The following is an 18,861-nucleotide window of genomic DNA, read 5'->3' as shown; positions in this document are numbered from 1 at the left end:
TCATTACTATTGACAGTATACATACCCTGGGTCACATGTGATACAGTCGTCAGGTTCCTTGTTTCCTTTAGTACCACTGTATTTCCCAACAGGGCAGGGCTCGGGGGTCTTTGCACCCTGTGGACAGTACCCTCCCTTGGGACACAGTCCTCCTGTGGGACTTCCTTCTGGTGGTGCCTGTTGTAACATAAATTTATTGTATAAAGCACTTCTCAATTTGAGTGTGGCACAACCAAAACCAAAGCAGTTACTCTTGACAATCACCACAAACACAAACTGCTCAATGAACCAATCATAACTCACAGCAAACACGTCACCAGTACCAAGCACAGATCAACATGTGTGAACAAGGCATGATTGGTTTTGGCTTTGCATGCTCATTGGTTGACAAAGTGGAGCAAACTTTGCAAACCAGTCAGACAGTGTAACAAAGCAACACTAGAGCAAATGTGAATAAGTTTGACACTCAATTGAAAATTCCTCAATTTATCATCTTAAACCATTGTAAAATTATCCATCTAACCTGCCAAAAAGCAAACAGGTCCCTTTTGCTGCCCATTTATCCAAATACAATTTATTAAATTAAAGTAGTCCTCATCATAATCAAATGTAACATTTTAATCCATAATATTGTAACCCACACTTTTAGGCACTGTCTGATTTAATCCAAGAAAGTTCCTCAAAGTTTCTGAATTTTTCCCATTCCAAAACTACAAATAATTATAAGCCTCATCCATAGTGTAAAAATCCTGCCAAACTCACAAGTGACGGAAAAGATAGGAAACAAACAAAAATGTGACAGGTTTTACACTGAGCATCGCCCAAAATATTACTACCTGTACTCTTCTTCATACAGGCTCAATAGCCCAATTTCGATATGTTAAAATTCAGCCTGAAACAATAACATCACTTCGAGGCTCAGGGGAATAAATTGTACAGTATATATGTGTTTATTCCGCAGAGCCTCGCAGAGATGTTTATTGTTTCAGGCTGAATTTAAAATATATATAATGTATTATATATCGAAATTGGGCTATTAGTTTTTATTTATTTATTTTGCCACCGCAAATACAATGTAAACAAAAAAAAAATAAAAAAAAATAGATGTAACAATGGCGAGGAGACCTAAATCAATACTTACAGAAGTATAAGCTCTTCCGCTGCAATAGAAACCTGCGTCACATGGTCCACTGGGTTCTTTCAGGCCATAACCAGCACAGTACTGGCCAGCAGGACATGGTGTACACTCCTCACTTCTCTTAACTCCAGACGAGTTACCATAGTAACCACTTGGACATGGTTGAGGAATAGTAGTACCGGTAGGACAGAAGAAGCCCTATAATTACAACACAAAAATGATTCAAGTGATCATGATCTTCAAGAGTGATAACCACTCCCTTTGAGCGATAAATTGCTGTTATTAAGTTGATCTTACATTCAAATATAATGTTTAGTTTTTAATATGTAAAAAAGCTAGCAAACAAGGTAAAAGGGTCAATTCAATGCAGAATGACTCAGTTGCCTTATTTCTATGTCAGACCGCTGATAACTGCAATAATATGAAGAGGCATTTTCAAGCCATGCATTGTCATCAAATGGTTAAAGTTAGTGTACCCTTTTAATGGTTTTTCTCCAAAGGCTTGTTGCTCTTCAAACACTTCTTCTGGGTAGGCATAGAAAATAGCTATGAAAAGGTGAAACTACAAATGCATTCATTTGCACTAGTAGAGTTATTGAACAAGACTGAACCATTATTACACTAAAGATGGGTGACAATGCCCCTTTAATTAATCATGAATGTGAACAGTCGTTGTCATCTGCTGCAAATAAACACCTCTTACCTCTGGACATGTTTTAGGATTTGCCAGGCCCTTTTCATCGCAGAAGTGACCAGAGAAGCAAACACTGCAATCCTGAACAGACACTGCGGCAGAAAGTTTTCTGTAGAATCCCACTGGGCATGGCTGTGAAAATCTATAGCCAGTTCCCTCAGGACAGAAATAACCTGGTGGGCACACATTAGCCTGAGAAAAAAATTAATAACTTATTACAATGGAAGTCGGATGGCACCTACAATAAGTTCCAGCAACAAGAATGGCTGATCAATTATGGGATTGGAGGGGCATAATTGGGTCTCTAAAAGTGCACTTAGGCTACGAAAGTGATGATGATGATGATGATGATGATGATGACGATGATTTAGGGTTAACTTACCACTTTTGTCAAACCTTCAGGCTCACAGTAATGTCCTTCCGTGCATTTAATGCACTCACTGACAAGTTTGCGGCCAGTGTGTGGGCCAAACGTTCCATTTGGACACTTGATGGGATAGGCATTCTGTTGAATATAGTCACTTCAAAAATGAGTAATGCTTTCTCAACCATTAATAAATCCGAGGCATTTAAGTGGATTGGTGTAATTCTATTTCAAATTTGATCCGGAATCTGAGGGCCACAGGTTTGTCAGTCATAACAGACTGTTAAGTGTCACCCTCATTAAACAAAGTTGTTTTACTTTAATTATTCATTTTTTATTGTTAGAGAAAAAGTTGTTCCTTGATCCTGTCATATTGTATTTCAAACAAAACAGTTTCCTTTTCAGAATTGAAAAATTTATACTAAGATACGAGCTTTCAATTCCGTCTCGGAATCTTTGACAAGTGATGTAGGACGTTTTGTCACGTGATTAAGGTGATAAAATATCACGTGACAGAATGTCCCGGTAGATCCCCGGGAGCTTATTGGTATCATGTTAAGTCCATTACAGAGCTGTATGAACAGAAAGGAAGCAATGATGGTTATTGAGTTGCCTTACCTCATCACCTCTGAGACAGTAATGACCCTCTGTACAGGCGTGAGTGACCAGGTCAGGTTTCTGATCTGTGCCAGGAGGACAGTGTGTACCAGCTGGACAAATCTTGGTGCTGATCATCACAGCCTTACTAGTCGTCCTACTGTCACAGTAATGGCCGGCCTCACAAGTTGTACATACAAAGGCACCAGGACCCTGGGAGAAAAATATGCAGAGATAGCTGGTGAAATCACAAGCAACAGATTGTCAAGGCCTTATGACTTATGACTAAGAGCTAACCAAAACATTTCTAGTCCAACAGATCTGAGAAGACCATAAGTCAGATGAGGCCACATTACCCAGCTGCAAAAAGTAATATTTATGAAACCCAATATCAACATGCAACTTCTCCTAACTGTACTCTGTATCTTTGTTATAGTACCAGTTGGGAGAACTTGTTACAAAAATCAAAACATTTCATCTTTGGTGATCATATTCTTTGTTCTCATAACCAACATTTTTGATTAAGTAGTGGTATTATAAGGAGAATTTAACTGCTGGTCACTTTTGGGGCTTAAAGGATTAATCCTTTCCCTAAACACCTTGGGGTTTGAAAATTGACTGAGCAGACGCATGATAAAGAAACAGGTTAACTCAAAATTGATGGAATGGCAATGTTTGGTCCAGTTGTCTCAAACCAGTGCAATTAATTTTGACCAAACATTCTGGATTAACTAGCTCATGTGGTATTTAGAAAAAATGTTCCTTACCGAATAATTAGCCACTTCACAAGCAGTGAGTTCATAGTTTGCTGTGTTGGGGCAATAATACCCAGCTACACACTGCTTGCAACCCTCAAGTTGGTTCTAAAAGGAAGCACAAAGAGAATATCTGAGTTTTAATTTATTATTTCCCCATATTCCACATTTATTTTTAACTTGTGATGATGAATGTTCAAACAAGTTATAGTTAGGGGGGATATTTGGGCAGACAGTTGATTGATCGCTTCGTCCCTTGTAAACTTTGTTTGGTAACTTTGCTGATCAGTGGAGGCCCGTGAAATTGAAACACTTAATATACTTAAATACTGCAGGCAATATATATTTGATAGGTCAACAACATGGTGACCTTTGTAGCTGAGAATACTTGTGTGCTCAACTGCCGAAAAATATTTCCATTTCTTTGGGCTACAAATAAATTTAATGATTTCTGAACCAGTCTATGCATTTTACTTTATTTTGCTTGCTACATAGCCTGCAAACACAGACGTATTTCTGGCTGTCAACCGAAAAAAAAAATGACGGCCAGAAATACGTCTGCGTTCGCAAGCTACTTGCTACGCAGATGCTCTTATGAATCGTCGCACACTGTAGGAATGTTTCACCAGAATTGTAGGGACTGTTATTGACATCAAACCACTTTTACTTAGCTTTCAAAGGGACAAATGGGACATAAAGTTGTAAAAGCATTTGATCTCAGCCCTAGTAATGACCCAAGCCAGACAGAAATTAGTATTTCTCTCCTACGTTATGGATCTTTTTCACAGGGCTTTGGATTCACAGTGGTGTTGCTTACCTTGGCTCCTCGTACATCATTGAAAGTTCCTCGTGGACATTCCTTTGGAATTGATGTTCCTTGGGGACAGTAATGACCAGTTGTGCATGGTACACAATCTTCTACGCGTTCCAGACCAGTCTTGTTGTTGTACGTCCCAGCAGGACATGGAAATTCATTGCCTCGTTTGGTTCCTTTTACACAAACAAGCAAAAAATAAATCTGAATTTGAATTTTATCTTTATTTTTGTAAAGAGTACACATTTAAAGAAACTTTCTAACTATACTCTAAAACTGGATTCTTCATTGCCTTAAAAAGGAGGAATAATTTTATTATAGTTCAGGATACATTACCAGTATTGGCAAAATCATTGATTTTCTTATACCCCAGAGCAGGGATGGCGCAGAGGTGAGAGCACTCATCTCCCACCAATGTGGCCCAGGTTCAATTCCTAGACTCTGCCTCATGAATATGTGGGTTGAGTTTGTTACTGGTTCTCGTCCTTGTTCCAAAAAGTTTTTCTCCGGGTACTCCAGTTTTCCCCTCTTCTCAAAAACCAATATTTCCAAATATTATTATTCCAATTCAATCTGGATTATTGTCAAGCACTATATCATGAGCCTCTGGCTTGGGAGATTGTGCAAACATTCCCTGTGTTATTGAGTAGACATTAAATAAATTGCTTTACTTTACTTTCCCCCTTTCCCCACAAAACTGACAAATCTTTACTTCATTTCCAGCCAGTAAACAAATCACAGGCTTTTTTGAAGCAAAAATGTTTAAATCTATAGTCGTCTTTCCAACCCCCCCCCCCCCCTCCCTCCCCTCTCCTGAGTGAACATACCTGGTGGACAGAAGTGTCCTGTGAAGCATAAAGCAGTTGGTGCAGAGCTTGCTCTGAGACAGAACCAGCCCTTCGGACACTCATAACACTCTTCTTGTGATTTTAGGTTTGTGAGGTTGGTCCATGATCCCGCAACACAAGGATACTGTGTTGGACTCTGTGTTTCAAGAGGACAGTAATGCCCTAGACAAGAAAATTATGTCAGAATTGTTACTTGTGAGAACCAGATTTATATCCAAAGCACTAAAGTGCAATTTTCTTTCAACAAACATTTAGCAAATGTGCATAACAAAATGAAGAGTTCACTGGAGATGGGCTTGACCATTTGGCTTTGGGATGCTTTGGCTTTGGGATGCTACTTTGGTCTACAGATTGAGATGACCTAAAGGTTTGAATTAGAGAAATTGCTAAAACCTCAGAATCGAGTTGTTCAAAGCCTTCCTGGGTTATAATTAACTGTGAACAAAATCTGTAGGTTTTTGTGGTAGTTAACCTGGATTAATAGCACTAACCACACTTTGAACAACTTGGCCTAGGAGACTTGCAGAACTGCAGATGTGTGGTTGATTTGCTTTTGTGTGGCTTCAAACAGAGAAAAGAAATCATTGACATGTTGCTTTGGTTGGCTCAGCTGGTAGGCTAAAGTCATTAAAGCTAATTAAAAAAATTTGAACCATTAAATCAAAATAAATACAAAACTAAGATTCTGAAAAGAGAACCACTCTGTATGCCAATTGATTCCAAGACCAAGTCATCACTGACAGCATTCTTCCAGCAAACCCGTCAAATGTTCCAGTTTGTACAGAAATAAAAGAACACCTCACCTGTAGCACATTCCTGTGGAGGTTTTTGTTTGCCTCCAGTGCCAGCTTCGCATGACTGCCTTTCCGGGCAGGAGGTGCACTCTCTATCATGCGTCAGGTCATGACGGTCTGTGTATGTACCCGCTGGACAAGCGTGGATTGTCTCATTAGGTAGTGAAGACCCAGCAGGACAATAGTAACCTGCGTCGCACTTCACTGGTGGCCATGTCAGACCAGAATGTGGACAAGCCATGCCTGAGATACATGATCGGCAATCTGCCAATGATTCTCTCCGAATCAAGGCATTGTAAGTACCCTTGGGGCAAGGGACAGGTTCCTGAGCTCCGCTTAAACAATAGAAACCTGGTGGACAGTCTTTGCAGTCTAATTTACCTATAAAGAAAATAGATTCCATATTAACCATGGTCAAAGTAAAAAGGAAGAAAGGTCTGTTAAAGATGGGTTTTATTTGAGAGCTCAAAGCTGTCGGTGGGTTTTCTAATAAAATAATTTTATGATATATTGTGAAAGTTTTAGGAACCATTCCTTTCAAAGGTAAAATGGCTTTTCAGATGTCACACATTCATTCACAGAAAACACCAGTCCCCAAATACTTCACATTATTTTTGAAAAAAGATTATTTGAGGGGCATATCTCAATTTTTTGGCCAATAAAGTAAGAAAAATACTCAACACTAGTTAAAAGGAATTAATTTTATTTATTCATTTTTTGGGGGGGAGGGGTGGGGCACAGCTAGACTTGCTTACAAGTCGAGCTTAGAGAGCGCGAAGCGCGATCATCAGAGCTCGAGCGAGCGAGCGCGGAGTGCGAGCGAGCGAGAGCTCGACTTGTTTCCCTTGCTGGAAATCGAATCAAGTGACGTCATTTTGGCGCAAACTTTTCAGGGTGCGAAGTTGTCAAGCTGTCAACTCAATGCATTCTTGTCATTTCAACGCATCTTTGGAAACGTCGACAATTGCATTGGAAAACTTTCTCAATGCGTTTCAAAACGTTGGGAATGTTTCCGAACGAAACCGAAATACGTTGAAAATCATTTAAAAATTGGGCCAACGCATTTGCAAAACATTTTCAAACCTTGACAACGCATTTGAACAGTGAAACGACAAGTCATTTTCTTTATCAGCCCCGCGAAACGACTGTATCGTACTTTACACTGTTCATGGGAAGATTTTGTTTACATTTTGATGACTGCAGAAATTATGTCGATTCGCTTCGCGAAGATTTTTAAAATGCTTTACTTCGAATGTGCGAGTAATAATAATAATAATAATAATACCGGCTACTGCTAGCGCTGCTACTGCAATAATAAATTTTAAAATGAAAGCACTACACAGCATGACATGCAGAGTGCTGTCTTGACGGAAAACCCTGGAAAACAACATAAAATGTATCTGCTCTAATGGGTTTCCTATTATATACCGAACGAAATTCGGCCGTTAACTCGTTTGGGATAACGGCCGAATCCGTATCGGTATATAACAACCGAACAAGTTAACGGCCGAAAAATGCTTGCTATATAACGAACAAGGTTGAGGCTTATCTCGTTATTATCAAAACACTCATTAAAAATGCAGCATATAACTCGGTCTGTAAAAGCCACAAAATACCGATCGATCGCCTCTTGATGTTGATGTCCGTTTAACCGGAACCAAGCAAACAGACATAACCTCTTTTCTTTCGCCGTGACGTAGAAAATCGAAAACGAATGGGGCCACCTCAAAGGTCAAGCTTTTTTTCCCGATCATCCTGTAGGCGCCGATAAAAACACGTCCTTTCCACAACAGTGACTTTCGATTACTTTGCACTGATGTTCGCGGACATCTCTGTACTTTGCTTTTTGCAACCCATACATGAATTTCGTCGTTAAATGAACGTATAATCAGTGCGAGGAATTTAGAAGGTCTTGGTCGTAGACCGAAATAACAATCGCTATCGAAGAGCTAGTGTTGTATGTTCGAACAGCTTCGCGCGTGATCTGGTTATGATCTGGCTTGATTGACGTGTACTTTCATATCGCTGGTTCTGATTGGATAATGCTACAGAAGGAAAATTCCTCCTGTAAATTTGGCGCGCTGCAAGTGATAAAACTCGCTCGCTCCAGGTCCATTCAATGAGAAGCGAGCGAGCGACTTTGAGAAAGTCTAGGGCACAGCTCATTTACTGGGAATTTAATTGCTTCTACTTTAGCAGCAGTTTCATGTGATCAAAACCTTGGAAATCAGCTTTTGGGAAAAAGCAAAAAAGGATCCACATTTAATGCATATAACAACCCTTAAAGCATACTAAACCTGGGGAAGTTTGGGGCATTTTTGAAACTTTTTGGCCAAAAAGCAACACATTTGCCCCTTCAAAATATTAAAATTAAACTTCCTGTATACAATAAAGATATAGAGAATTTGCGTGAATACCTCAGTCCTGGTCAATATTGCTATCCTCTTTAAATATTTTTATAAGCAAAGGTTTGGTAATACATTAATTTTATACGCAAGTAAAAATCAAACGACTAAATCCAATGACGTTCAAAATGGTTAGACTGAACTGTAAGAAAAAGCTCAGTGAAGATTAACATACTAAATAATTCTGCAATGTCATGCAATATCACCCACTTATTTATTTAACTTTAATTTATGTACAGAGAAATGTAATTATTACTCTGTGCTCCTTGTTCTTCAGTGTATGTTCCAGCATCACAGGGGTGTTGGTTAGGACCAGTAGTTTTGTCTGGACAGTAGTGACCAGCGGGACACAGCCTGTCACCGTACTGATCACCCTGTGGACAATAGTAGCCAGGTAAACAATCAAGGCACTGGTCTTGTCGTTCAAGGCCTATCTCCTTGTTAAAAGTGCCTGCTGGACAAGGATGTTCAAATTGGGTTCGTGTCCCTTCCTCACACCAGTGACCAGGGGGACACTTCAACCTGAATAAATGAAATACACAATAAGATACTTATAGTTCAGCTTTCAACATAGAAAGAACACACTCCTAATACAGATTGGGGTCAAGATTGTATGCATGCGACGAAGTTGATTCGGTGAATTAATGGATCTTTTTGTTTGTCAGTTGTTTACGCTAGCTCTGCAGGTTGATTGACAACCGAAGGTGAGAATGGCCAGGCAAGACATACAGCTGCTTAAGATGAAATCACCAACTCTGTGCTGTGGTTAGCTTCTTAACATTTTGCGAAGTAAGCATTAAAGTGCCCCTGGGACGAAAATTTCATTTTCCATCTTTTTGCATTTTCGTGTAGAATATGACCTTCTTACCCATGCTACCAAATTTCAATCCTTTACGGCAATTGGAAGTATTTTTTTTAAGCTTTTTATTCGAGATTTCACGGCCACCATTACTTGGCCTTGTTCCGGAAGTTAAGGCTCAAATTACAGGAAGTGGCGTCATTGGCTCAACATGAAAAATTCCACATGGCTAATTTTCATATGGATTCTACTTCATAAACTGTATTCTGCTGTTATTGCGAACTAAATAACAGCAGAATACAGTTTATGAAGTAGAATCCATATGAAAATTAGCCATGTAGAATTTTTTGTGTTGAGCCAATGACGTCACTTGCTGTAATTTGAGCCTTAACTTCTGGAACAAGGCCAAGTAATGGCGGCCGTGAAATCTTGAATAAAAAGCTAAAAAAAAAATTACTTCCAATCGCCATAAAGGATTGAAATTTGGTAACATGAGTAAGAAGGTCATATTCTACACGAAAATACAAAAAGATGGAAAATGAAATTTTCATCCCAGGGGCACTTTAAAGAAAACTTGTCAAACTAGTCTGGAATTAAATTAATCTTACACAAACCTGTGAGTTGGATAACCTCTGGTTGCCGCAGGGCAGAAATATCCGGCAGGACATGTTGGACATCCTCCAGCTTGACTTGCCGCACCAGTTATGTTTCCAAATGTACCTGATGGGCAAGCAACTTCTTGCAAACCATCAGGACAGTAAAAACCCACTGGGCATAGACCAGAGGGTGGTGTTGGAGAAATATCTGAACCCTTACAAGCATATCCAGCACTGCAATCTGCACACACGACTGCTGATTTGTTGCTGTAATGACCAGCAGGACAAGGAAGTGGAACAGAGTTTTTGCGGTTAGTCTCACAGTAGTGACCAGCTGGGCACTCAGTGCAAATAGTAGCAAAACCTAAGCTGTAAGATCCATCTGGACATGGGATGGGCGAGGCTGTGATGTTTGGGCAGAATGAACCAGCAGGACATGGGATGCAGGCCTGTGAAAATAACAAGAATGGCCTCTTACAAAAAGCTCAGACATAAAGTTTCAGGCAGTTCCTTTTAAAAGAGTACTGAAGTGTTGACACCAACAAAATTAATTTGTGAAATTATGGAATTTGATGATATGAAGCATTTACAAATCAGAAAGAGAATCATGAGTAAATGTCCACCTGCCAAACATTAGCTCCTAATTGCAATTCATGGCTAAGAAATGGGTACTTCTAAGTCATATTTTCCTTGGAAAAATCTGTTTAATTGAGCACTGGTTCTATTAGTAAATGTGTAAATCATTTCTAGTGAAGTTCGTTTCCTCATCAAAGATTGGAGAGATTTGTAGCCAGAAATTAGGAGTTAAATATGTCAGCTGCAAATTGAAACAAGGAGCTAAAATTTTCGGAAAGAGAATGTCTTTTACACATTCCATTTAACTCGATCCACATGTTCAATTTTTTGGGATGTCACTATTCAGCTCTCTGGAACATATTTGCTATGAAGAAACCTCTGACCTTTTAGTGGAAACTTCTCTAATAGTCCATTTTACAGTTGTTTGCTAAGTGACCTGGTCTTTGATTCTAAGCGAGGCTGGGGGTGACCTTGTTTTGATACAAACCTCACTGCTTTTCATATGCAGATCACACTGTTCTTATGCTAACTATTTGCATTTACATATGAAAAGCAGTGAGGTCTGTATCAAAACAAGGTCAACCCCAGCCTCGCTTCCAATTCAAGACCAGGTCACTAAGCACACAACTGTAAAATGGCCTATTACAGGGACAATTTCATTTAGATGCTCTCCATAGTGAATATCCCTTGGGCGACACTCTCTGAACTGGACACCTCTCTCAATCGGAAAGCTACTGAAGATATAGTACCCTCAAAGGCAGAAACTGAAAATGCCTCAGCTGACCAAGTGAGAGGAATTAACAGCTCTTCCACCACAACAATATGTAGATGCATATGCTTTATACCCGGCTTTTAACTTGGATAAATAATTGGGTTTTTTTTATTAATTCCTTCAAAACACAGAAATCTTGAATGTGGTTAATTACCATTCACTGACAGATATTTCGAGTGTGAAAGGGTTGGAGGACTTCATAGGTTTGCTGTTGAAGGGATTTTTGACTTAGAAGCGTCTTATAATGGAGGACATGTATGTAAAAACATTACAGAATAGTCAAATGAAATTCAAAATTAATTTAGCACAATTTTTGCCACCTTTTTTGTACATATTAAGTTCTGTTTATCATCCTTTTTAGCTATGATGACATCAAAATACAGCTTTTTCACCTTTTTTTATTACAAAGTTATGGCCTTGTTTGATAACATTTATTTTTTAATTGACAGCTAATGACAAAAATATTAATCATTGATTAATTTTGGACAATTATTTAATACATATAACTGGGACATTTATGGTTTGTTACCATTAATAAGTATATTATATTCTCTTACTTAATTCTTGACATAAATTTAAGGTTTCACATATTGCATGCTTTTTAGTTTTAATTTATTGCTGTTTATATACTCACACCAGATTTTGCAGGAGCATTTAATCCCCCGCCTTGCTGCTAACAAAACAAAACGTTTGCATTTTAAGAGCATTTATTAGTTTAATTTAAAAGCTTTCAATGTCAATAGTTAAAGAGCTTTCATTAAGTGGGTAACACTTAACTGCTTTTTATGTACATAAAGTAAAGTAAAATTATACAACATAGCAAAAAATATTCTGAAACATATAGAGCTTAAAAGCATAAATTTATCAACAGCTTTTACTGGTAATTACAAACAAAAATTTAAGGCACTTTTAATTGGATGAAAGCCTCAAAAGCATTCAAATGAAATTAAAGCTGTTGGCAAGAATTTTAAACAATCAGAAATGATGAAATATGTAAAATTAATGAAGAATATTGTAACAGCTGGAGCCATTTTACACAAAATGACATTTAACAACCGTATCACTAAGTGGAAGTTGGTTGCCTGAGATATCCAGGAGCTTCCACTATTAATAATTATTGGCAGTCAGCTCCTAGAGACTGCTCCCATGGCTGGCAAATCCTGGCAAACCAGCCATGAGCCCCCAGGCCCTCGAAAGCAAGTGAAATCCTGGCGCATGCGCCCAAAGAGACACAGCTGGTCATGGAGCAACACTAGCGCTCTTTGTTGTTAACTACAGCCTGTACGTTAAATTGCATTCAACCAATATAAAGGTTATTTACAGTTGCACTTCCATTATTATCAAATACTTTCCATAAGTGGAATTTACTGATGTCGACCCTGGGAACAAAACAGCTACAACTGAATTAAATTCATTTTATACATGTAGTTGAGTAGATGATACAAATATTAATGAGAAAATTTTTTGCTTCCAGTATTTAATACCCTTCAATCATGCAAAACAGCACACTATCTTTTGATCATCAATCTATGTCAAAACTTAAAATGTGACCATTGAAATAAGAGTTATTGAATAAACAAAATTGCACTTTCCTCTGGTACTTTGACACAAAGAATTTTTTTAATAGTTAATATTAAAAATACTTAATTAAAGGGCATACCTGAGAATTCCCTAGAGTGTAATAGCCAGCAGAGCACTGAACTCGGAAGTCATCAGTCTTGGACGGACAAGCATAGCCTGCTCGGCAGTCAGTACAGTTTTGCTGTCCTCCCTTACTGTACGTGCCATCTGGGCATTCAATCTCCTGGCTTGATGTAGTGCTGGGACAATGATAACCTGGTGGACATACAGTGCAATACTGCAAAAGAAATCAGACCGTTGGACATTTCAGCACCAAGTTCCTACTTCATATATAATTTGAATTAATCCACAAGTGGATCTAGGGTTGTAGCCTGGGGAGCTAGCTGCCACCCTCCCCTCCCCATCTTTTTGTCAGAAATAAAGCCTGAATGGACAAATGTTCTTACATTCCAAAACACTTTCAATCTGCCCCCCTCCCTCCTCCCTCCTGTACAAATTTGATCAAATACTGGATCCTCCATCAAGAGTATAAATGTGCAGTTCCCAAAAAAGTCCATACCCAGTCCTTAGAAGGTCATTGAAAATTCCTAAGGGGAGAGGGGTCTTAAAAGCCAAAATTGTAGAAGCAAAGTATGTACCTAAACTGGAATTTCCTGGGGGAGTGGGGGTTGCAAAACAAAAAACCATCCGTGGAGGGAGTATGAATATTTTCTGGAACTACACAAGGCAGCAGCATGAATGACATCTTTAGTGCGGCAGCTAGTACAGCTGGCATAAGCACTACAAAACTCGGTCATAGTTCAATGAAAAAGCATTTAAAAATTGTTAAAAAATTTCACAAACATCTTCAGGGCATGAAGCCCCTTTGCCAGTATAACTTTGTCAATATAACAGGCCACAAAAATGAACACATAATATTTCCAAAATTCTGTCATACATGTATGGCACCCTTTTCCATGTAAACAATCTTAGTTTGTCATTTTTATTTTTGAAAAGCAATCTTTTCATTTAACTGTGAGCATGCTTAAACACTTTCATGCAAAGTTTTGTTTTAAACAAAAAGAAAAGAAAAGAAAAATAAGGTGGTGACATACAGTTTGTGATCCCACTGAATACTGTCCTGGTAAACAAGTGACGCTGTCATTGGAATGAGTGTTTGGACACGCCTTGCCCGCTGGGCAAGGGGTACAAGTTTCCTGGCTACCAACAGAGTAGGTTCCCTGAAGAGACAGAGAAAAAATAATAACAACAACAACACAAGTAAATACAAATCACCATCAGTATCACAGACATGACCACCATCACCAATAATCAACATTTTCATGATCATCATTAGCAGTATCTTCACTGTCACTGTCATCGTCACTATCAGCACCATTATCACCACTACTAACACCATCAGCATAGTTCATAGTAATTAATTCATCATCATGATCATCATCATCACAGATTACCATGGCTATCACCATCATCATCATCACCATCGCCACAATATCATCACTAATAATGTCACCATCATCAGCCTTTTCGTCGTCGTCATCATCATCATCATCATCATCACCAATAATACAATACACTCAATCAGTTGAACAGACTAACAATATGGCAAGCTTTCAAATATCACCAATCAACAACCTGCTGCACATATCTTCAATGAAAGACCTTCAAACCTTGGCTGGTAAACTAAATGGCATGATATTTAATGCTAGCATGACATTTAACACAGTAAACTTAATTTTCTTATCTTGAAAAAAAGATGAACAAATTGGCACATGCAGTTCCTTATTGGATAATTTTCACGGAGGCTAACACAAAGAAATATGGTATTATATATTTTTTAATATGGGATTATAAATGATGCCATACACCACAATAAGCAAGGCACATACCGGCAGGCATTTTACGTTTCCAGTTCCATCCTTGTTAGGACACTTCCTCCCGCTGGGACACGGAGTACAGCGTTCCTGGCGACCCGTAGAAAATGTTCCAGCATCACAGGCTGTCTCTGTGGAGGTATTAGTTGATGGACAGAACTTGCCCTCTGGGCAAGTAGTACAAGCCTGGGCTTTTCCAACAGAATACGTTCCTAGGAAAAGAGAAAACAAGGACAGGTTAAGCTGGATTTATACTGACTGTACAAGTTGGTACTAATTTTGAGTCTAAACTGAAACCTGTAAAGCATTGCTTTTCTTTGGTGCCATTTATTACGTTGAGTGTGGGGTTCCGAGTTTTCAGTGAAATCTTAAACCATTTATATGTGGAAACTAACGAAGAGGTAATTTCATGTGGGGCTGTTTATTACACTGTAACAGGTGGTTTTAATAGGCCATTTCTGAGTTGCTTTGAACCTCATTATGAAAACGAGGCTTAATTCATGCATTAAGTTTGAAAATACAGTAAGTATTCATTTATATGCAAACAATACTTATTTTCGCATGAAGCGTTTTGCACTCACCCTTGCTTTCGTAATCTGAGTTTCAAAGCAATCCTGAAATGGCCTATTGCTAAAATCCTAAAGTGTGACATTCAAGTGATAGCCACTGAACAGCACTAATTCTTTCATCTTTCTTCCAAGTGGCAATTTAAAAAATATATACCTGTTACTAACCAAGTTCCAAGCCTGTACTGTTCGTTACAGACCGAGTTTTTCTGCTGATTTATGGCCCAAGTACGAAGTACAAGGGGCCATTAATAACTCAACAGGAAAAAAATGAGCATCTGTAACTTACAGTACAGACCACAAAAACAAGGTTGGTAATTAACTAAGATATTTATTATATCTCTGATGTTAAACGAGTGCACAGGAAAGGAAACTTTCAAATTTAATTAGCAGGCTGTACAGTGAAATATGGCCAGCAAAATTGACCAATCACACCGCGCATACTAATTGAGAGATATAATTATAATTAAGTTGATTTACACTCACTGAGAGAATCTCAGGAGATAAAAACTTAAACTTATACTTAAAAGAGTATGAAATGAGCAAGAAACAAATAGAACCATCAATCAACACACCTGGTTCGCACTGCCTTGTAGGCTGCTGTTGAGTTGAAGGGCACTCCATTCCCGCTGGACAGTCTATGCAGACCAGGCTACCAGCGAGCGCATATTGACCTGGATCACAAGGGATTGGGTATGCCTGTGTGGGATACAAAGCATCAAAATTTCTTGTGCATTTAAGGGCCGGGGACTAAGTCATCCATCTTACAAGCAAATGATGCTGCTAACTACAAATTGTTTACTATTTTATGAAGGTTGGAAATTGATGCATGGTGACAAATGTAAAAGGAATACCCAAATGCTGTAATGACGTCACTTACATCTGTGGTTGGACATTTATGACCAGCAGGGCAGGTCAAACATCGCACTGACTTGCCAACACTATATGAGCCGTTCAAACAGGCTGTTGCATTTGACCTGAAAACCAAATATTCAACAAAATAGTTTCAAGTTAGACTGCAGGCTTTACAATGAGCTGGTGGGTTGAAAAACTATATTTAAGCATTATTTATTTTCTAAATGTTGTTCAACCAATTTAAAGTGAACTGATTAATACCAACTGCAAATGCCATGAATGAGGACATCAATGTCCCATTACAGACCCTAGCTCCAGTCTATAAATAAGTAGGGTAATATGCAAACAAATTAATGTGGACATGCATTAAAGGTCTCACCAAATAGGACAAACCTCGCATACCATCTACCTCTAAAAATATATTATTAGTCAACTGACCACAATGCATATGCCACCATCCACTCTCACCTTGTATCTCTGTGACTGACCACAATAAAGAAGTTCAACGTTTGTTATTATTATCTGTACCTTAACCCTTTAAACCCTAACAGTGATCAGCATCAAATTTCTCCTTGTAATAGCAATGCTTATTCAACACCAGTGTTATAAGAATTAAGGATGTGATCACCCAAGGTGAACGTTCTTGCTATTTTAATAACTTCTCCCCTGCACTTTTATCAGGAAAGTGTGAAGACAGCATAGGAGAATTTGTTCCTTGATATTAGGGCGTTAAAGGGTTAACAACACTTACTCTGGGTTGGGACACTTAGATCCAGCAGGACAATCGCTGCAGGTTTGTTTTCCTGCCTCACCAAATGTTGTTGTGCCAAATGGACAGCGCACAGCCCTTTGTTTTGGTGAGGGGCACATGTATCCAATAGGACATACAGTGCAGTTTGCTTGACCTCGCACAGAGAAACTGCCTGCTGCACAAGCAGCGATCGACGAGCTAGGAGTGGGACAGCTGTATCCAGCAGGACAATGTCTGCATGACGTGGCACCCTAATGAAAAGATTGTTATTTCATTAACTTTTCATCCAGTATTCTTACAAAAATAACATATTAAAACTTTTTAGACAAAGCTAAACGTTGCATTTACAAAGCTTAATGCCAATCCTGTTTCATTACATAAGGTTTCAAAGTATTTACCACCTCAGTACTAACTGGGACAACTATAACTAAAAGAAATATTACAAAAAAAAAAAAATTAAAACAATTTTTAACCTTATTAACTGAAGAGGGGTTGATCAGTTGGCCAGCAAAGGATTTGAACAAGGGACAGAGAAGGAACAACAGCAAAAATAATAATAATAATAATAATAATAATAATAATAATAATAATAATAATAATAATAATAATAACCTTCTGGCTGTAAGTTCCACTTGGACAGTGTTTTGGTGACTGGGCGGGGTCGGTACAGGCTTGTCCAGCTTCACATTCTGTACAAGATGCGGCACCTTGAAGGGAATAGAACCCAGCTGCACAGGGCACCGGAGGCTGTGTGATGTTCGCACAGCTGTATCCAGCAGGACAGGGAGCGCATCGCGGAATCTGCAAAAATTAAACAATCATTGAGATGAAGAATGTTTTTGGTTTTACGTAAGTCTATGCTTTTACTAACTGGTTCATAAAATTATTAGGGAGAAGGAAACTGGCATTTAGCCAGAGCCAAGCTGCCAGTGTGGCATAACATATTTCATTTATATAATTATGGGTGACAAATTACTCCTTATTTTTGAAACAAAATCTCACACCTGAACTTCACACAATAATGAATATTGCTATGACAACATTTCTTGAAACAATAAACAAGTCAAAACTAAATTGTCACCTATGATACTAAAGGCAATCAAATGGTATAGTTGTGAAATTAGGAAATACTTTCATCTCATTTTGTGAAAATTCTGATAATTTCCTGAGCCTTTCACTGAAATAATTTCACTCCTCACCATCTGCTTACCCACAAAAATTTTGTCAATTTTTAGATCTTTTAAATTTTGTGGGAGGGAAATTGTTTTTGTATAGCGACAACCTCATGAGTTCCCCTTTCAACAGTCTGCACTTTATGGTTGCTTCCTGGTTACAATAAATTAAAAGAGGAAGCATGCTCAACCATACCTAAACATAAAACACTCTCGCAGAGTAACATAGTAATGATGAACACAATAACCATACCTCTCCACCATTGTTCCAATATTCTGATGAGGTACAAGCTACAGGAGGCTGACTTGGGTCATTGCAAGAGTGCCCTGCAGGACAAGGGGAGCAAAACGATGCTCCTCCACTAGCATGTGTTCCCAAAGGACACGCATGGCAAATCCCTACCCCTGGGGGGCTGTATGTTCCTGCATTGCACTCAGTAGGAGAAATGGGAGCAGAGCCATTCATACAGGAACGACCAGCAGGGCAAATATGGCATACTGATGCCGCACCAAGACTGAATCTGCCATCTGGACATTTCTGATTGATGGAAACAAAACATTACTTAACAGAAAAAATTGAACAACTAATGAATAAAAGTAATAATTAAAATTTCTAAAGAATTTAAAATATTCTAAAGCACTTCCTAATTTACAATCTAAAAAAAATTATTCAGTTCTGAAAGCTCTAAATTCCTGCAACGGAAAGTTTTAAGATGTTTCTTAATTAAAACAGTCAATGTTTGACAGGCATCTTAGTTCCAAAATTAAGGTAGGGCATTCTATAACAATGGCCCTCACTGAATGTGCTAATGCTCAGTTTCCAAAGGATTTACATTTTGTTTTCGGGACTTGCACAATCTCTGGATGTCTGATCTTAAAGAATAGATTATGCTAAAAATAAAATTAAACA

At 38.5% G+C, this 18,861-nt stretch overlaps 1 protein-coding gene and 1 long non-coding RNA gene across 5 annotated transcripts in view; one reads left to right on the top strand and one right to left on the bottom strand.

Moving 5' to 3' along the window:
* Nucleotides 1-18,861, top strand: part of LOC146452016 (uncharacterized) — a 50,583-nt gene that overhangs the window by 1,520 nt on the left and 30,202 nt on the right. The gene's annotated exons all lie outside the window — the stretch shown is intronic.
* The window catches only part of LOC146452017 (uncharacterized), a 96,244-nt gene that overhangs the window by 53,481 nt on the left and 23,902 nt on the right, over nucleotides 1-18,861 (bottom strand). For all 4 annotated transcript variants that reach the window (XM_085098470.1, XM_085098471.1, XM_085098472.1 and 1 more), the window contains 19 exons: nucleotides 18,205-18,489; nucleotides 17,392-17,580; nucleotides 16,780-17,030; nucleotides 16,054-16,150; nucleotides 15,749-15,872; nucleotides 14,623-14,819; nucleotides 13,828-13,953; nucleotides 12,813-13,010; nucleotides 9,823-10,253; nucleotides 8,666-8,931; nucleotides 6,014-6,385; nucleotides 5,190-5,372; nucleotides 4,366-4,538; nucleotides 3,561-3,656; nucleotides 2,815-3,006; nucleotides 2,215-2,337; nucleotides 1,842-2,024; nucleotides 1,142-1,336; nucleotides 26-177 (listed from right to left, as the gene is read on the bottom strand). In XM_085098470.1, coding sequence (XP_084954596.1) covers nucleotides 26-177; nucleotides 1,142-1,336; nucleotides 1,842-2,024; nucleotides 2,215-2,337; nucleotides 2,815-3,006; nucleotides 3,561-3,656; nucleotides 4,366-4,538; nucleotides 5,190-5,372; nucleotides 6,014-6,385; nucleotides 8,666-8,931; nucleotides 9,823-10,253; nucleotides 12,813-13,010; nucleotides 13,828-13,953; nucleotides 14,623-14,819; nucleotides 15,749-15,872; nucleotides 16,054-16,150; nucleotides 16,780-17,030; nucleotides 17,392-17,580; nucleotides 18,205-18,489 — 3,833 coding nt within the window. The remainder of the gene's footprint in view (nucleotides 1-25; nucleotides 178-1,141; nucleotides 1,337-1,841; nucleotides 2,025-2,214; nucleotides 2,338-2,814; nucleotides 3,007-3,560; nucleotides 3,657-4,365; nucleotides 4,539-5,189; nucleotides 5,373-6,013; nucleotides 6,386-8,665; nucleotides 8,932-9,822; nucleotides 10,254-12,812; nucleotides 13,011-13,827; nucleotides 13,954-14,622; nucleotides 14,820-15,748; nucleotides 15,873-16,053; nucleotides 16,151-16,779; nucleotides 17,031-17,391; nucleotides 17,581-18,204; nucleotides 18,490-18,861) is intronic.

This window comes from Pavona decussata, unplaced genomic scaffold (assembly GCF_977016875.1).
Source record: "Pavona decussata unplaced genomic scaffold, jaPavDecu1.1 SCAFFOLD_381, whole genome shotgun sequence".
Taxonomy (NCBI): Eukaryota; Metazoa; Cnidaria; class Anthozoa; order Scleractinia; family Agariciidae; genus Pavona; species Pavona decussata.
The sequence above is the reverse complement of the archived record's forward strand: the minus strand, read 5'-3'. Positions and strand labels throughout refer to the sequence as shown.